We start from the raw sequence: 16,682 nt of genomic DNA, 5'->3' as shown, positions 1-16,682 counted from the left end.
CACAAAGTTTCCCTTTTCCCCTTTTTTCAGGTTAATGATAAAAGGTATCCTCAGGCCAAACTGCTTTTGGGACAGATGGGGGCATTACATCCTGCCAGTCGGCTAGCAGCTTATATCACAGGCAGGCTGCAGCCCACAGTACTTGATATCGCAGCCCTCAGTACTGTGATCTCCAAGGTAGCACCCAGTGCTAAAACACCTGCTTCTGGGACACCATCAGTCCAGGGGCGCACAACATCAGCTCCTAAAACTACATCTTCCACCAGCACTACTTCAACCCCCACAGAGACGACTCTGAAAACCCATGTCCCAGCACAGAGACAGATAGGTAGGTTGGAACTTATTACTGTGTTTTAAATTGCGTGAAGCTGAAGTACAGAGTGAGTGTACAGCATTAATGTTGATTTCTGTGCAACGGTGCATGCTGCCTTTGGCTGCATTGCCTGCCTAAGATGCCTCTGCAATAAATAACCTCTTTAAAGCGAAAGTTTTATGTTGACTTCAGAGTAAGATTACAGATGTTGACTATTAGTTGTTTTATTAATGCTGCTAGAGCATATTTTCAAGAGGCGAGAGTGGATGGAGACTCGCCAGATATTAACCGGGATTTTTGTTTGGAGTTCCGTTACTATCATTTTTAATTGCTTTTCATCAAACACAGATTAACTTCAAATGAGTATCACTAATACATGGTTCTTCGCTGTTAGATTTTCTGCTGATGTTGCACTCATAATTCTTGTGACCACCAAAGATGTGTGAAGCAGCAGTGAAAGACAAGATGGTCCAAATCTGGATTAGCAAATCAACAGGTGTGCAGCCAATAACCACGCCAGCCTCTAATCTCATTGGATTTCACAAGCTAAACAGGGTTGGACTTAGCACTTTGAGTTCAAAAAAAAAAAACAAACGAAAGATTGGAAGATGCATGAGTTACTTGTTTATCTGAGTTGGTACTGAAATGGTTACCCCAGCATGGAAGGAGAGGAAGTTGCCTTTTAACTATTACATTTTGCATGAGTTTAAAAAAAGAAGTCTAGTACCCATCCACATAATCCCACACATAATTTAAAGATCTGAAAAAGCTTTGCAAGGGAAAAGGATGTTACCTGTGTCCTGGAAAAACTTTAATTTCTGATTGATTATTTTGTTTCTTTCTGCCTAAATTTTCATTGCTACGTAAATGGGTGTGTTGTTTTTCTTGTCATGTAATAAAACTTGCTGTTTCGTGTGTTTATGCAATTTGAAAGAGCTGGCTGTGTTTCATTGATGGGTGAAGTCATTGCTGCATAGTGATTTAAGTAAAAAGTATCAGTTCTGGCATAGTCTGGGGTAGACATGCTGTATGCATAAATAACTGCAGTGTTTAAATTGGGCTTGCTCCATAATCTCAGTGCTGTTGTACTCATCTGTAGGCATCTGGAGTGATGTAAATGCAGTAAATTCTGGTCCCTTGGAGAGCAAGGGATGAGGTAAAGGATCTTCCTCACGGTGATTAATTTCCATCAGTTAAATTTGTTCCATCCAGTGTGCAGTCTGAATGTTGCTGCAGTTAGAAGGGGAAACTCTATATCCCTCCCATCCCTTTCCCCTGTGGCTGTGTAAGACGAATACAGTAGAAGGGGATGAAAACCAAGAAGCAATATAAAGGGGAAGATGACACAAGCTGTTACACAAAGAATTTGAGGTTTAGAGAATAATTGGAACTCATTGTTTCATTTAGGTGTTTGTTGTCCTGCACTGTTAGTTAGGATTGTCCATAGTTTCACAATGAAGAACAAGCCTTCAAGACCTGATTCTTTTGTGTGTCTGGGAAGAAATGCAGTAAAGAGCTATAGTAGTGGAATAAGGCAGACATATTTCTAACATGTAACGCATATCCAGGACTGCCATAAAGGTTTTGATTTAATTGTAAGGTACATAGAAAAAGGAGGCTCAAATTCATGCTGAAATTACAACTGTAGCACCTCATGAACGACGAAGAGGAAATCTATTGAAATTTTGACCTGCAAGTTTTTATTTGCAGCTGCCCGACCCTCACCTGGTGGTGTGTTTACCAAGTTTGTGATAAACAAAGCAGGAGCTCTACAGCAGAAGATTCCTGGAGCGAGCACACGCCAGCCTGCCTCAAGGCGACAGTTGCTCAGTATCAAGCCCACACCGATCACGGTCATTGCTCCCGTGGTTCCTTCAGTGCTATCTCCAGCTCAGTGCACAGTCTTTCCTGGGGTCACTACGGCCAGCACCATTTCTCCAGTTGCTGTGGAAAGCAGCAGTGTAGCAGCATCTACTGTGTCCACTCCTAACCAGACAAAAGCTGGTGAACTTCCCTGCTCTCCTCCTGCAATTACAGTCACAGCTGCTCCTGCAACACCTGGAATCAGCACCTGTACTACTCCATCCACCACTCTTACTGCTACTGTGAACACAACAAAAACAACAGAGGTGGTTGCAGCAGTAGCAGCTACGTCATTCCCAAAAATTGTAGTAACGCCACCAACTGTTACTTGTCCTGTTGTCACAACATCCACTTCGACAGTTGTACTAACAACAGCTGCAGCAGCTACACCTGTGGTGACCACACTAACTTCCTCTGCTGTCTCTGTTCCAGTGATACTGTCAGGAGTCAATTCAAGTCCTCCACAGAACCCAAAAAGAGGTAATGAATGCTTAGGTGCTTTGGGTTATTACTCTAAATGCTTTTTTTTTATTAATTCTGCCTCTTTTCATAGCTGTAATACAGTCTGCAACTGGTTTCAATTTAAATACGGATTCACTTGCCTCGTCCCCCTTTCCAAAGCAGGATAAGAAATGTCATCTCTTAAGTTGCTTTTTGTATTCCAACCTGAACTGGTAGAGAAGGGAAAAAATGTAACTATCTGGTCAGTGACTGCTATGAAGTGAGCTGGAAGCCTCACACCATTCCTTGACCTATAGAAATGTATAGCACAGTTACAACTGCTAGAATTTCATGGTTGGCATGGAGTCCAGGAATTAGGTATGGATTTACTCTTCCTGTGTCGTGGTTGAGAAATGTCAGTGGAACTACATAGAAAAAACCCAAAACTCTCCTGACCTGGTTGGTTCTATGCGTTCTGTGAATAAAGAGTAAAACTTGCCTTCAAATAAACTTAAGAGATTCAGTTGTTTGCAAAATATTTGCATTTGTATTTATTAAGAATAATGCCTGATCAGTAGGCAGTCTCTTAAACTGATTTTTATGTAATTTGTTAAAATATTTCAGACGATGCTGTTCCACAAGCTGCAAGTAAGACTCCCCCAAAGATAGCTCCTGGAACAGACAAACGTGTTGGACCTCGATTGCTGCTGATTCCAGTGCACCAGGCACCTTCTGCACTGCGACCGCTGAACAACACGCAGCTGGCACAGAGGCAGAGGATGGTCCTTCAGCCTCTCAGGAGCCCTGGGGCTGTGAACCTGTTCAGACATCCCAATGGGCAGATCATTCAGCTTGTTCCCCTGCAGCAGGTTCGAGCTGCGGGTGCCCAGCCCAGTGTGCAGCCAGTGATGCTCCGCAATCCAGGTACAAAGTCCAGTGCTTCCTTCATGACTGACCAGTGTGTTACTCAGAAATGAACAAGGAGACATATCTTTGTGATGCTCCTTTCACCTGCTGAAAGTAATTGAACAGGGTCTAATTTGGTTCTGTGTGAGTAGTTGAAGAACATAGTGTAATTATTCAGATGCAGTGCAACTTAAATACCATGTGTATAATATTCAGAAAGTGCAGTTAATAGCTAAGTCACCAAAATTCGGGAGTTCTTTGCAGCAAGTAAAAGGGCCTGTGTGTGTGTGTGGCAGTGAAGCCATGTCCATCGTACTGTCCCAACTTAAGAGACACTCGACCTGGTGATTCAAAAATAATTCTTGTTGGAGATTCTCTTAAAAAGAATTACCTGTTACCCATGTTTTGTTGGATGTGCTGCTCTGTTTTTGTTAGGTTTTCAGGTTGGTTAGTGTGTTTACAGAAGATACTCAGATGAAATTTTACATTACAGTACAAAATTGCCAGGTTTTTTCCTCCTTGAGAGTGTGAGATGAAAAATAAGTGTGATTTTCAGCTGTTTCTGTAGTGCACAGTTGAAGACAGGGTTGGAAGAGTTAGAAATTGCAGGTTGGGTATGCTGTTGTATGTATTTGTAAATTCTAACCCAAATGTACTTTAAATGCATGTTTACTCTGTAGTAGGACCTTTTCTTCTGTTCTCTCTGTATCAAAACACACCTCAAAGAGAGGGAGATAGAGTGGGGTGGAAGGGAGAGCGAGAGCAAGCACAGTAGATAAAACTCTGGGGAGGAGAGAAAACAATGCTGAGCTTTCGTTGAGGTTTGAGCATGAGGTGTAGTAGAGAATCAGTCAACAAATTTATTTCATTTCTTTCTGTTTTGAGGCTCTTGCTGAACAAGAGAGACTAGTTGCCATAAGTAATATTTTTCTTCCCTGTTTACGGAGTGTTGAAACACTGCAGAAGAGTTCATAAAGGTGAAAAAGATGGTGGTATAATTTTGTAATTTTGACGTAGTTTTTTTCTTTGCAAGTCTTTTTCTGAGAGGAAAAAAAAAGTTAAAATTAAATACTATTTTTTTACTTTTTTATTTTGCAAAACCCCAATTTCCCTGTTTTCCAATAAATGGGAAAGTAAAATGCAGGACTTTCAATGCTGTGTCTTTTTTGATTAAAAAGCTTAATGCTAGAACTTGGCATTAAATCTGTTAGTTTTAGAGGGGCCAATTCATTGGTTTTATTGGGGTGTTACTTAAAAAAATTGAAATTTGTATGTCTTTATGCAGGACCAACTTTTCCACTGAGAACTTGTGGTCAAACGCCTGATTCCGTTATGATCCTTGGGAGTGGTGTCTGCTTTTAGTACAGCATCAAACATTAAAACTGAAAGAAAAAAGTTGCTTCGAGAAAGTCTCAGTTGATGTTTTGTTTTCCTCACAGGATCTGTTGTAGGAATCCGGTTGCCCGCGCCTTCTAAGCCTCCTGAGTCACCTGTTTCTCCCAATTCCTCTGTGTCTTCCACTTCTCCTGCCACAAATTCAGCTGTACAAACTGCAGTACCCAAGTTATCCCCCCCATCCAACCCAGCCACTCAAGCATCTTCTCTTCTTCCTTCAGTAACAAGTTTTGTATCACAGGCAGGCACTCTGACTCTGAGGATCTCCTCCTCTGCTGCCAGCAATGTCCCAAACCAAGCAGCCTCCGAGTCTAAAATAACCTGCAGCCCAGGTGGTCTGCCAGCCACCACTGCTAATCTCATACCTTTACAGTCCGGAAGTTTTGCTTTACTTCAGCTCCCAGGACAGAAGACTGTGCCCAACTCTATTCTTCACCATTTTGCATCTCTTCAGATGAAGAAGGATTACAGGAAAATATGCAAGAAAGAGGACTCAGGTGCTGCTCAGCAGAAGGAGAATGGGAAGGCTCCATGCTCAGGTGACCCTGAAGTTACAGAGTCTGAGGTCACAGTGCCAGATGGGAAACAAGAAGAAAATGAGTTGTCGATTAACCAGGTGAATGCTGTTGAGGAGTCAGCATCTGGCACAGTCACACCTAGTGGTGGTACAAATTCCACTACATTAGAGATGGTGGAGAAGAACTCAAAGGTGCTAGAGAGTTCTTGTGATGATAGCTTTTCTTCTCAGCATGATGTTTCTGCAGATGTTGTATCATCTGACCATTCATACATCAGCGAGAAGCCAAATGATGAGGAAGAAAAAGGGGATTCTGAAGAGAAAGAGGGTTCTGTCAGTTCCGAAACTGTTGTGGAGGCAGTTTCAGCTAACTCTGAAACTCTTTGTGGGTCATCAGATCAGTCTTCAGTTGCTCCTCTGGATAATAATGCACATTCACAGAGTCTTGAGAATCAGGAGACTGCCCAGTTGAAGAACCGTGGGAAGGAACAAACACATGCTGAACATGAAGAGAAACCAGTAAAAGAGGAGGAAGGAGATGCAGAGACACAGATGGAGGAGGACAACAGAGCAAGTTCTGGACAGTTGCATAGTCAACAAGAGCAAGATATACAGCTGAAGATCAAGGAGGAACAGAGAGAGATGGAACTGTTTCAGAACAAACAAGAATGCCAGGGTGATGCTGCACAGCCAGGTATGGAAAGGAGGGAGTACAAGAGCTCTATAGAAGTGGAAAACATAGGAGGGAAAACAAGAAGTAGGCCTGAAGTTTGTTCTGCAAAAGGGCAGGATAATGCTTCAGGAGAGAAGCATACAGTCGATACTGAGGACAGCAAAGGAAACATAGCTGAGCAGGAAGGCAGTAACAGCAAAGAACGAGCTGCTTTTGATTCTCTGGAAGAAATGAAAACAGGCCACGATATTCTAACACATGTCAACAGTTCTTGGAGCAAAATATCTAGCATTGTACCCCCTTTAGAAAATAGAAGTGAAGTGGATGGCCAAGCTGATACATCAGAGAAAAGTAACTTCCTGACAGCACCAGAACAGAGGGCACACAGAAAGGGTTACATGCCCACTATTGATATAACTGCTGATGATATGGAAGAGGATGAAGAGGAAGATGAGGAGGAGGAAGAAGAGGATGATAAAACTGATGATTCTGCTGATGAGATGCTGGATGGTGCTTCTGACTCCGCAAGTGAAGAGGAAATAGATGTTGAAAAAGTGGTAAGCATTTAACTTTCTATGGAAGGATATATATATACACTTTTTTTTTAATTGCCTGACTAATGTGTCATAACCCATGGATTTGCAAGACAGAGTATGATGTTTGTGTTTTGGACTTCAGTCTCTTTAGGAAGTGTAAATTGGGTTCCAAATGGAAATGTCTTTTATTAGTTGCATGCTTTTTTTAGGTAGTAGTGGCCTTGTAGAAATTGCCTGTTTTTCAGATAACAGGAGTTACATTGAGCCATCTGTAATAAAACTGTTGCAGGTTGTCTTCCTCCGATATTTACTCAAATAACTTGGTTACTTGAAATGTGACTTAATGATCCAAAAATGTAGTGGCCAGTGTAGTATTTCTGTTACTTTAAGGTGTTTTCTTCTATTTAGTTTTCGTAGTCTTAATTAACATTTATATCTGGAAGGAATGTTTGAATCCATCCTTAAATTCATTTTTAAAGTTAATAATACATTTAAATAGTATGTGAAAGCTGTCATTCCTTATTTGATAGAAAACAAATTGCTCCAAAAGTCACAGAATAAGGGTAAAACTTTGTAGTTAGTGTAGTTATGTTCAGATTTTAATGCTCATAAAATTCTCATCAAATTTAACCCAAAAATTAAAATAAAGCAATCCAATGTGTAATTCCTTTACTTCTTACGTATCACTACATGACTTAAGAAACAGTGCATTGTTACTTAAAATTACAAAACTGTAGTTTCATGAATCAGTCAAATGGACATATGAATCAAGCCTTTCTCAGGATGAGATACAAGTGGAAAGAGAAGGGTTAAGCTGGAGAAGAGTTGAAGAACAGACAAATTTAAAATAGGAGAGATAATGTTTGTGTCTTCAGGATTTTGAAAGTATAGAATTCTTTTAGTTCTTTTGTGTTAATGTACTCCTCTTGGAGTTGAAAATCAGAGTTCTTTGGTACAAACAGGTCCAGAAGATTCCTAAAACACCTGGGCAATAACTTCCTGGTACAGGTGCTACAGGAACCAGCTGGGAATGGTGCCCTCCTTGAACTGCTGCTTGGTAACAGAGAGGCGCCTGTGAGTGAAATCGCAATTGTCTGCTGTCTTGGCCATGGCAGCCATGAAACAATTGAGTTCAAATCTCTGGTGGCAGGAGGAGAAAGTGCCAGCAAAAACTTCAGCTGTGGATATGAGGAGAGCAGACTTCCAGCTACTCAAGGAGCAAGTTAGGAAGGTCCCGAGGTTACCCACCTTGCTGACCAGTGGCAACCAGTTGATTTAATCTTTTTGATTTCAGTAAAACTTCTGGTACTTTCTCTCACAGGATCCTTCTGGACAAAATGTCCAGCACTCAGCTGGATAAACACATCATGTAATGGCAAGCAACTGGCTCACAGATTGGGCATGAAGGGTGATTAGTGAATGAGATAACAGCAGATTGGGGACTGGTCACTCCTGAGGTTCTGCAGGGCTCCCATCCTTGGCCCTGTGCTCTTCAACATCTTCATAAATGACTTGGGCACAGGACTGGAAGGGATACTAAGTAAGCTAAGCCAGGAGGAGCTGTTGACTCTCAAAGGTAGAGAGGCCCTGCAGAGAGACCAGCCATATGAAGTTGAATGACGGCAAGTGCTGGATTCTGCACCTGGGACAGGGCAACAGCCCTGGGTGTCCAAACAGCCTGGGGAACAAGAGGCTGGAGAGCAGTGCCATGGGAAAGGGACCTAGGGGTCCTCATCTATGGCAAGTTGGATATGAGCCAGCAGTGCCCTGGCAGCCAGGAGGGCCAAGCATGTCCTGGGGGGCATCAGGCACAGCATCGCCAGCTGGGCAAGGGAGGGGATTGTCCCGCTCTGCTCTGCACTGGGGCAGCCTCACCTGCAGTCCTGGGTGCAGCTTTGGGTGCCACAATATAAAAAAGACACTATTATAGATTGTCCAAAGGAGGGCAATGAAGATGGTGAAGGGCCTGGAGGGGAAGCCATATGAGGAGTGGCTGAGGTCACTTGGTCTGTTCAGCCTGGAGAAGAGGAGACTGAGGGGAGACATCATTGCAGTCTGCAGCTTCCTCATGAGGGGAAAAGGAGGGGTGTTGCAGCGGAGATTTCTGCGACATGTAGACAGCGAGGCCCGTGGAAAGAAATAAGGACCAATTCTTGATAGATGTTTCAGAGATCTTTATTTTCCAGCTGCATGGCCGGGGTCCTGCCGAAGAACCGGCACAATCGGGATCCCCAGGGTCCTCTCCTTGCAGGGGAACACAAAATAACCAATGGGAACAGGATTGACCAGGGAGTAGGAAAATCCCGTAGGCCGTGCCTCTACTCCAGGGTCTCCTCCCCCTGGACCCCACACCGGGGCGGGGAGCCCCAACAGAGGGGCAGGCACTGATCTCTTCTCTGTGGTGACCAGTGCCAGCACCCAAGGGAATGGAATGAAGCTGAGTCTCGGGGGAGGTTTAGGCTGCATATTAGGAAAAGGTTTTTCACCCAGAGGGTGGTTGGGCACTGGAACCGGGTCCCCAGGGAAATGGTCACAGCACCAAGACTGACAGAATTCAAGAAGAGTTTGGACAATGCTGTCAGGCACATGGTGTGATTCTTGGGGATGGTGTTGTGCAGGGCCAAGAGATGGACTTCGATGATCTCTTCTAACTTGGGATATTCTATTATTCCATGATAGCCAAGTGAACAACTCTGGCTTTTAGAGAATCTCTTCCACTTCCAGAAAAACAGACTAATCAGTTCATATTCCAGCTCACTGTTCTCAGACAAGATGATAGCATCTCAGCTGTATGAAGTGACAAAACTGAACACAGATGTTATTTTTGGAAGTTCTTTTAAGTTGAAAACGAAATTGTTGCTCTCTTGTCTTCCATCAGGTGGTAGCAGTTTCATATGTCCTATGTCCTTCAGTAACTTGAGCAGAGTTACCACCAAGTTTTGAGACTTGCAGTTAATTCATTCCTGATGCCAGATGGACTTTCCAGACACAAGTCTTAGGAATTTGTTGGTAAACCAACAATAGTGTCTAGGTCACAGAGTAGTCTGTTATCAAGGTTGATGATCCTGCTAAAGGCTGATGAAGCAAAAGAGTAATTATTAGATATTGTAAGAAATGTTTGTTTTGGAAGAAATGTATTGCGCAGGTTTTGACTAGCATGGTTTGGAAAGCTGTCTAAGGGTATGTCTTCACCACAAGCTCACGCAAATATGATAAGCTAGCCTTGGTTCTAGAGCAGTAAAGCTGAGGAATGAGATCTCAGAGGACTGTAAAAACCTGTCTGGAATTTGGATTTATTAATCTCTGTTGCCTGCAAGTTGAGTTAGCATGTCAGTGCCTAATGGAGAAATCAGTTTTGGATTTAAATCTGTTATTTTTCACTGGGATGTACTCTTTCCTCAGTGTAGTGCTTACAAGACAGATTGCACTGGTATTGTTTGTCAGACTGGATGAAGTCAGAGCACATAAACAGGCTAGTAGAGGATGTTTATCTGCTTCATTAACTTAGTGGAAACAAAGACGCAAAGAGTTACGTGCATGTCCTCTAATAGTTTGGTTTAGTGGAAATACTTAAGACAGCTCTGTTTCTATTAGTTTGGAATGTGTACTGGTTTTAGTTGCTCAGGAGATGGCCATTTGAAACCTCAGAGAACTCCAGTGAGAGTCAGGATGATTGCTACCTAGCTGTAGTAGCTATTACTGTTTATTTTTTAGCATATTTTTTCCACACTGGTTAATTGTTCTTAGTTTCGCACATCAATGCCCTTCAGATTACCTTCTTACCTTGTGCTGACTTTGTGTCCTTGACTTTGAGACTTTTCTAGTCTCCTCTACTCAACAGAAAGAAGCTTCCTGGGATGGTATCTTTGCCCTTTTTCATTTCCTACCCTGAGTTGCATCAAGAGAGGCTTAGGATGGTGAATCATTGTGGGTTTGGTGATGTGAATAAAACCTTCTGGGGATATCTACAGAAGCAGACTAATGAGTATCAGGACCTGCTGTCTGAACAAATTCAAGTGTGATGGTCTGGGAGATGACGTTAAACTCTTGATCCCCAAGGCATGATGATTGCACACAGAGTTCCTGCTGAGAAGGACTGCTTGGCCTGGGCTAAGTCACAGACTGAGACTTCTAATTGTTCACGAGTCCTTGTTGGCTTAAGCCAAAACCATGCCAGGGGTTCTGGTATTGTAATGCTACAGATAAGAGTCCCACAGTTCAGCTTACTAGTCTAAACACAGCTTCTATGTCTGGCAAGGCACTGTGTTGTAAGTGTTGTTTAAAAGTGTTTTTCAGTCATTCTTTTTGTGAGCCAAACACTGAAATTAAAAGGACTGTTACCAATTATTATAAAACGGTAAGTTTAATAAAAAGTGCAAGTAATATATTTTGTGGTCAGTACAAGTTCTAACAATCTCTTGCATGTTCTCAGCTTTTAGTTCAGACCATGTGTGAAACCTGCAGACACTGTAGCATAGAAAGCAGCTCCAGAAATTACGTTTACTTGGGTAATGTGTAATGACATCCACTGTCATCAAACCTCCTTCCTCAGCACTGTCTCTGAGGATCCTCTACCATCAGGCAATTTGCTCTTTAGGTATCAGCAATAGGGGTTTAGGCTGCCAGGAACAGAGAGAAAAATCAGAGGAGAGGGCTTAGAACCAGACATTGAAATGCAGAGAGGGAAAAGTGCTGTTATTTCCATAACAACTTTAGAACTCTGTTGTTAGGGTGGTATTGCTCCTCTTTATGCCTTCATTCCATATGGTGTTTTACTCCTACTCAAAGGCATTTAGAATTTATGTAACTACAAGAAGTAGTTTGGAAAGACTGAAAGTAGTATGGATTGACTGATGCTAGAAAGGTAGGGCTTCCAAAAGCATCTTCAAGAATCATGCTGGGCTGTGGATAAGGTTCAGCCTATGGCAGGTTGGCACTACTTATATAGGAATAGCTGTTCTTAATGTCAGAACTTAAGTGGACTTACTTCTGGTGATCATGATTGTGATATTTTTCGTCTTGATAGGAATTCAAGGGTAAAGAGGAAAGATTGCCAACCAGAAGCATTTTTCCCTTTGTTGCTAGATGTAAGAATGAAAAAATGAATTACTTTTGTTTTTCCTATGTCCACATTCAGAATGTGTCAACTTAAAAGATGTGAAGTTCTTGGTGGGCTGCAGAGTTTTTTACGTCTGTTTTTTTTTGTCCATCTTTCATGAAAAGGATGCCATATACTGGGTTTTGAATACCGTTTTTCTAATATGATAGCATGTAGAAAGTTTTAGTTCTAGAGCAGTTCTAGCTTGATAATTGCTATCAGCCCTTTGATTAGCCCAATATAACTTACCAGCACTGAAAAGCTTTAAGACAGTGTTTCGATGGTAAGCGAATTTCCTCGTGTGTTTTTCCTCTTACTCTCTGGGTTGTGGCATCTTTTTTGAACTACCCTGCCTGACCACGTTCCCATCATCAATGTAATGGTGTCCAAATGTAGTTTAGACAGGGTGGTCCTGCCCACTGAACAAAACCAGTATGCATCCCTTGCATGTAAGGGTCACAGAAACTGTATAAAGTGGAAAAGCTAGGGAAAGTATCAGGAGGCTTTCAGCATCAAGGTGGGTTTATGAATGACCTAGAAGAGCAGGCAGGAATCTGAAGTGCTCTTTGTATAAAGGAATAGATCAGTGTTGCGACTACCTCTTGTACATGCAGTATTTTCAACATAATCTGTTCAGTAGTTCTGTGATTTAAATATTATCTTTATTTGAATAGTTTTGAAACAGTTTAGTCGGGATAGTTCAGGGAACTGGGTGAAATAGAGTAGAGAGTGGAAGTGTAATTACATTTTCTTGCTTAAGGAGTAAGAGTTCTTCATTCTGTAATCAGACCAAAGATTATAATTAAAAAAACTTCACTAAAAACTATAATACAAAACAATTGGTTGAATAGGCATGTGTTCTTGGGAGAGGGGGGTATCACCTGGAACTACAGATGGTCACAAGATTGATATTTAACTCTTGTTGTTGCTACAGAACTGCAGTTGTTCTTTATCTCTCTCTTCGCAAAATAGCAAGTTTTCTTGCTCAGGCAAGCATGGAGAAAACATACTCTTCAGAATATAATAAATACTTAAAATAATGATTTGGTAGCATTTTGGAAAGAGCCAAAATCTTACTCTTCATCATGTAAGCGGTTTACTGTATGATCCAAAGAAGCCTGACTGTATGATGTTCTGACTTACCCTGTCTCAGGTATGAGAGACCATTACTAAGGTGATAACTGTTTCAAATTTTGTAAAAAAAAATTAATTAGAAAAAGTCTACGGTAGTAGGTTGTAAAGGCAGTTTAATCTTACTTGGAGATAAAGGCAGGAAAACTCTCTGAAAGCTTTTCTCTCACCCATAATAAAAGCATAAACAACAGAGATGGGTTCTGCCCTTACCAAAATGCATTTCACAGAGTTGCTAGTGGGAGGAATTCCTGGAGGCGACAGTTAAAGTAAGCCCCTGCTAAGCACTGTTTATTGGCCAGTGTAGCTGGAGATGTTGATTCCTTGGTGGTTCTAAATGTTATGATGTAATCTCCTTTGAGACTAAAGTGAAACTGTTTTGGCCTGAGCGCTATTGCTGAGTAGATACTCATTTTAAAAAAACAAAACAAAACCTGTTCCAGGATGCGTGTGAATACAGAGAGGATGACGAGCAGGTGGACATTGAGACCGTGGAGGAGCTTTCAGAGAAGATTAACATTGCCCGTCTGAAGGCCACAGCTGCTAATATCGAACCCTCCGACCAGAAGTAAGCACCCCTGGAGAGCACTGCATACAGTTGTGTATCCTACTGCTGGGCTGGCGTCGAGTGATCCCATTAAACAACGGGTGTAATGTGATGGCAACATAAAGCAAGGCTTCTGTCAGGCCTTCCTCAGCACTGGTGCTTCCCAGTGTCTGTGAGAATGGTGCTGGCAGAACTAAGAGTAGTTTCAAGGTGTCTTAGCCTTTTTTTTCCCCCCCCCTCTAATTACTTTGTTTATGGAGATGGATCTTGCAATGTAAACTTAATGAGTGAATGGCCTCCCTTCCTGCAAACTGAAAATTAGCAGGGTTGTCTTTGTTTTCAGTATGATTTTGCAAGCTTTGTTTATTCTTGCTGGTGGACTTCTGGGCAGGAAAAGTCATTAGGTTAATCCCTGACCCTGTAAATGAAAGATTTGTCTTTGGGACCATTGCCCCAGCAAAGAAAGTATTTTCTTACTGACATATAGTCTGCCATGGTTGGATAGCTTGGCTTAATTTTTTTGGTTGGTTTGTTTTTGTTACTGTTGCTGCCCTTGCATTTATAATGACAAAGGCAAAATAAAAACATGGCTTACTTGAGGAATGTAATGATAGTCATGGCTGTTTCTCAGTTGCATCAAACAAAAGAATGGGGAATGTTGCATCTATAGTTCTTTTTGTTTGTAGAATTTTTTTTAGAAACTTTGAAAAAGCTGCTATCTACCAGATAGTTGTTGTTTTTTTTTTTTTTTTCTCCCCTTTAAAGATACAGCTCAACTTTTATCCTTAGGTGTTGACTTTGCTTTAAGTTTTGAAGATCTTTCAGAGAGAGAGAAAAACAGATGTCGTGTTTTATAAAAAATAATTTTCAAACGTGTGCTTTCTTTGTTTTCTTGCAGCTCCTGAGATATGAGGAAGCTGCTGTTACTGTATATTAGGATAGTAATAAATGTGAAGATTTTGACTGGTGGTTCTTGGTGGGGGAGAGATTACTCTGCTGTCTATATTAAATCAGTGTTTATTAAAAACAGAACCAAAACGTAATTAAAGAAGATACTTTATGCAGCTCACAGTCACAAGCTGAATTTATTCTCTTCAGCATAGAGTGAAATAGTTTCTTTTGCACTGAGATAATTTCACAACTTTCAGCGCAGCTCAGTTATTTCCAGGATGATGGCATTGGAGAAAAGAGTTCACTTTCTTGAGAGAACTCAACAGTATCCTGCTTTTATGCCGTTATACCAGAAAAGTTAATTTCAAGGCATAAAAATGAGCAATTCTAGACTGCTGGAATGTAGTTAATGAGGATAGAGTGTATGAGATGAGTAGCATTGGGAAAAACTTTTTACCTTTCTTCCAGATACCATCCTCCTAATTCTTCGGATGAAACATTATCAGAAAAACATTCAAAGGTATATGTTTGCTCTCCTCTTTCCTTTTAGTATCACATCTCCATTTTAAAGATAAACTTTCATCTCACATGCAGCTCTTAATGTGATTTATCTGCCTTGCAGATACTTGTGATTAAATGCAAGAAACTAAATGTGCTGGGAGGGGAGGTGCTCAGTCCAAATCTCCTTAAAGCAAAAGGGCTGGTGCTGGTGTCAGTGGGTTTCAGATTCAGCTTTATGGGAGGAAGATCTGCCTTTCATTTATGACTCCGTTTGCTTAGGGTTTGTGTTCTTCGCATGAATAATTTTTATAGCACACTTAAAATAATAAGAAATATTTTTATGTGTTGAAGACAGTATGTAAGATTATAGAGGCACAGCACTGGATGAAGGGTTTCTGAAAACAGAAGTTTAAATATGTGTTTAGGCAAGTTAAAGATACCACAGAATCTTTTCAAACCAAAACTCACTGCAGTCCTTCAGAATCTTGTGCTGTATTTCCGGTGTCTTTGAAGCCAGCTTCTCTGTCCATAACTGACTGTGATATACTTGACGTCAGCTCTAGAGCTTCCTGCTGTGGTGGGGTGGGGCTTTGAGTGTGGTGGGAACCTGGTGTAAGTCTTACCTATTAGAGCAGACTGGGATGTATGCCTTTGCCTGAGACAGGGATGGGTTCCAGGATTCTCTGTCTGCCTCACCTTCTCCATGTATCCTCTTCTCTGCCCTGGAATTTACATTGCAAGGCCCTCCTTTGGCAGGAACCCACCGCTGACATAGGAGCAGATGCAGCTGTACTGTGCTCATGTCTGCCTGTGAGGGCAAAATGGCTCTCAGGAGACAAGTCTTCAGATTCCTCCTAAGGCCATCAAGCTCCGAAATAGTATCACTAAATCTGAGGAGTCTTTCCACTGATGCTCTGGGGTTTGAGGCAGGCCTAAAAATATCTAAAAAACGGCATTAATTACTTCCCCATTAAATAAATAACGTAGTTGTACAAAACCTGGAAGAGTAATGATGACATAACGAACTTTTAAATCTGTAGAGATCAGTAATTTTGCTTATTGTCTGGCAGTCTTTTTAGAAACTTAAGCAAACTCAAAACCAGAGGCTCTTGGCCACATTCTGTTTGTTGCTGGATGTCTGGGGTGATAATTGTCAATGCCATCTTCCACATTCTGACTTACAATGTCTCTTGGCACCAACCCATACGAACCTATGAAAGAAAATGGAAATCAAACTAGTTTAACTCCAGGAAAGATTCAAGTCTCTTGTGTTGGTGTAATTATTTCATTCATTAGTAGACCTTCTTGACAAGCAAAAAACAAAAAATACTTGGCTCAAACGTGTGATTTTGTTGTAATCCTGTGGTTTATCTATGTAGCCTTGTGTTGCAAGAAGAAAACCTTATGAACAGAAGGGACTCACGATCTTTTCCGTTAGGGTTGATGTGATTGTGTTGGTCACTTCTTTGGTCAGTATTTCATTTCTTACTGCTTGTGCTTCTGATTCTGAACTTTCAGGGGAGACATAGTAGCAGGATAGCATGACATGGAATCTTCAGGTGTCTGTAGAAAGGCTGTAAATCTCACGTGCATTTGAACATTGTCTGCCATCGCATTGCCTTCTTTACTTAAACTGGTCAATCTGGTTACTTCTCCAGCAAAAGCATCAGACCTGGAAAAGAAAGCTGAAGTCCCAGGCAGAAGCCTTTGCTCACTACCGCCAGACACACACGGCAAACGAACGTCGGCGACGTAATGAAATGAGAGGTCTCTTTGACAAGCTGAAGAAAGCTTTGGGGCTGCAGAACCTTCCTAAGGTCTCCAAATGCTACATTCTCAAGCAGGTAGGTATTTTGGAGCTTAAGTGAGG

At 41.6% G+C, this 16,682-nt stretch overlaps 1 protein-coding gene across 11 annotated transcripts in view; it reads left to right on the top strand.

The window, feature by feature from the left end:
- MGA (MAX dimerization protein MGA) overlaps positions 1-16,682 on the top strand; it is a 59,003-nt gene that overhangs the window by 32,911 nt on the left and 9,410 nt on the right. For 8 of the 11 annotated variants that reach the window (XM_032113424.1, XM_032113427.1, XM_032113426.1 and 5 more), the window contains 7 exons: positions 31-328; positions 2,024-2,656; positions 3,242-3,541; positions 4,963-6,665; positions 13,317-13,441; positions 14,780-14,831; positions 16,471-16,656. In XM_032113424.1, the coding sequence (XP_031969315.1) occupies positions 31-328; positions 2,024-2,656; positions 3,242-3,541; positions 4,963-6,665; positions 13,317-13,441; positions 14,780-14,831; positions 16,471-16,656 (3,297 nt within the window). The remainder of the gene's footprint in view (positions 1-30; positions 329-2,023; positions 2,657-3,241; positions 3,542-4,962; positions 6,666-13,316; positions 13,442-14,779; positions 14,832-16,470; positions 16,657-16,682) is intronic. The other 3 variants (XM_032113433.1, XM_032113432.1, XM_032113431.1) reach the window with 2 other exon arrangements.

The sequence above is a fragment of the Corvus moneduloides genome, chromosome 6 (genome assembly GCF_009650955.1).
Source record: "Corvus moneduloides isolate bCorMon1 chromosome 6, bCorMon1.pri, whole genome shotgun sequence".
Lineage (NCBI taxonomy): Eukaryota > Metazoa > Chordata > Aves > Passeriformes > Corvidae > Corvus > Corvus moneduloides.
The sequence above is the reverse complement of the archived record's forward strand: the minus strand, read 5'-3'. Positions and strand labels throughout refer to the sequence as shown.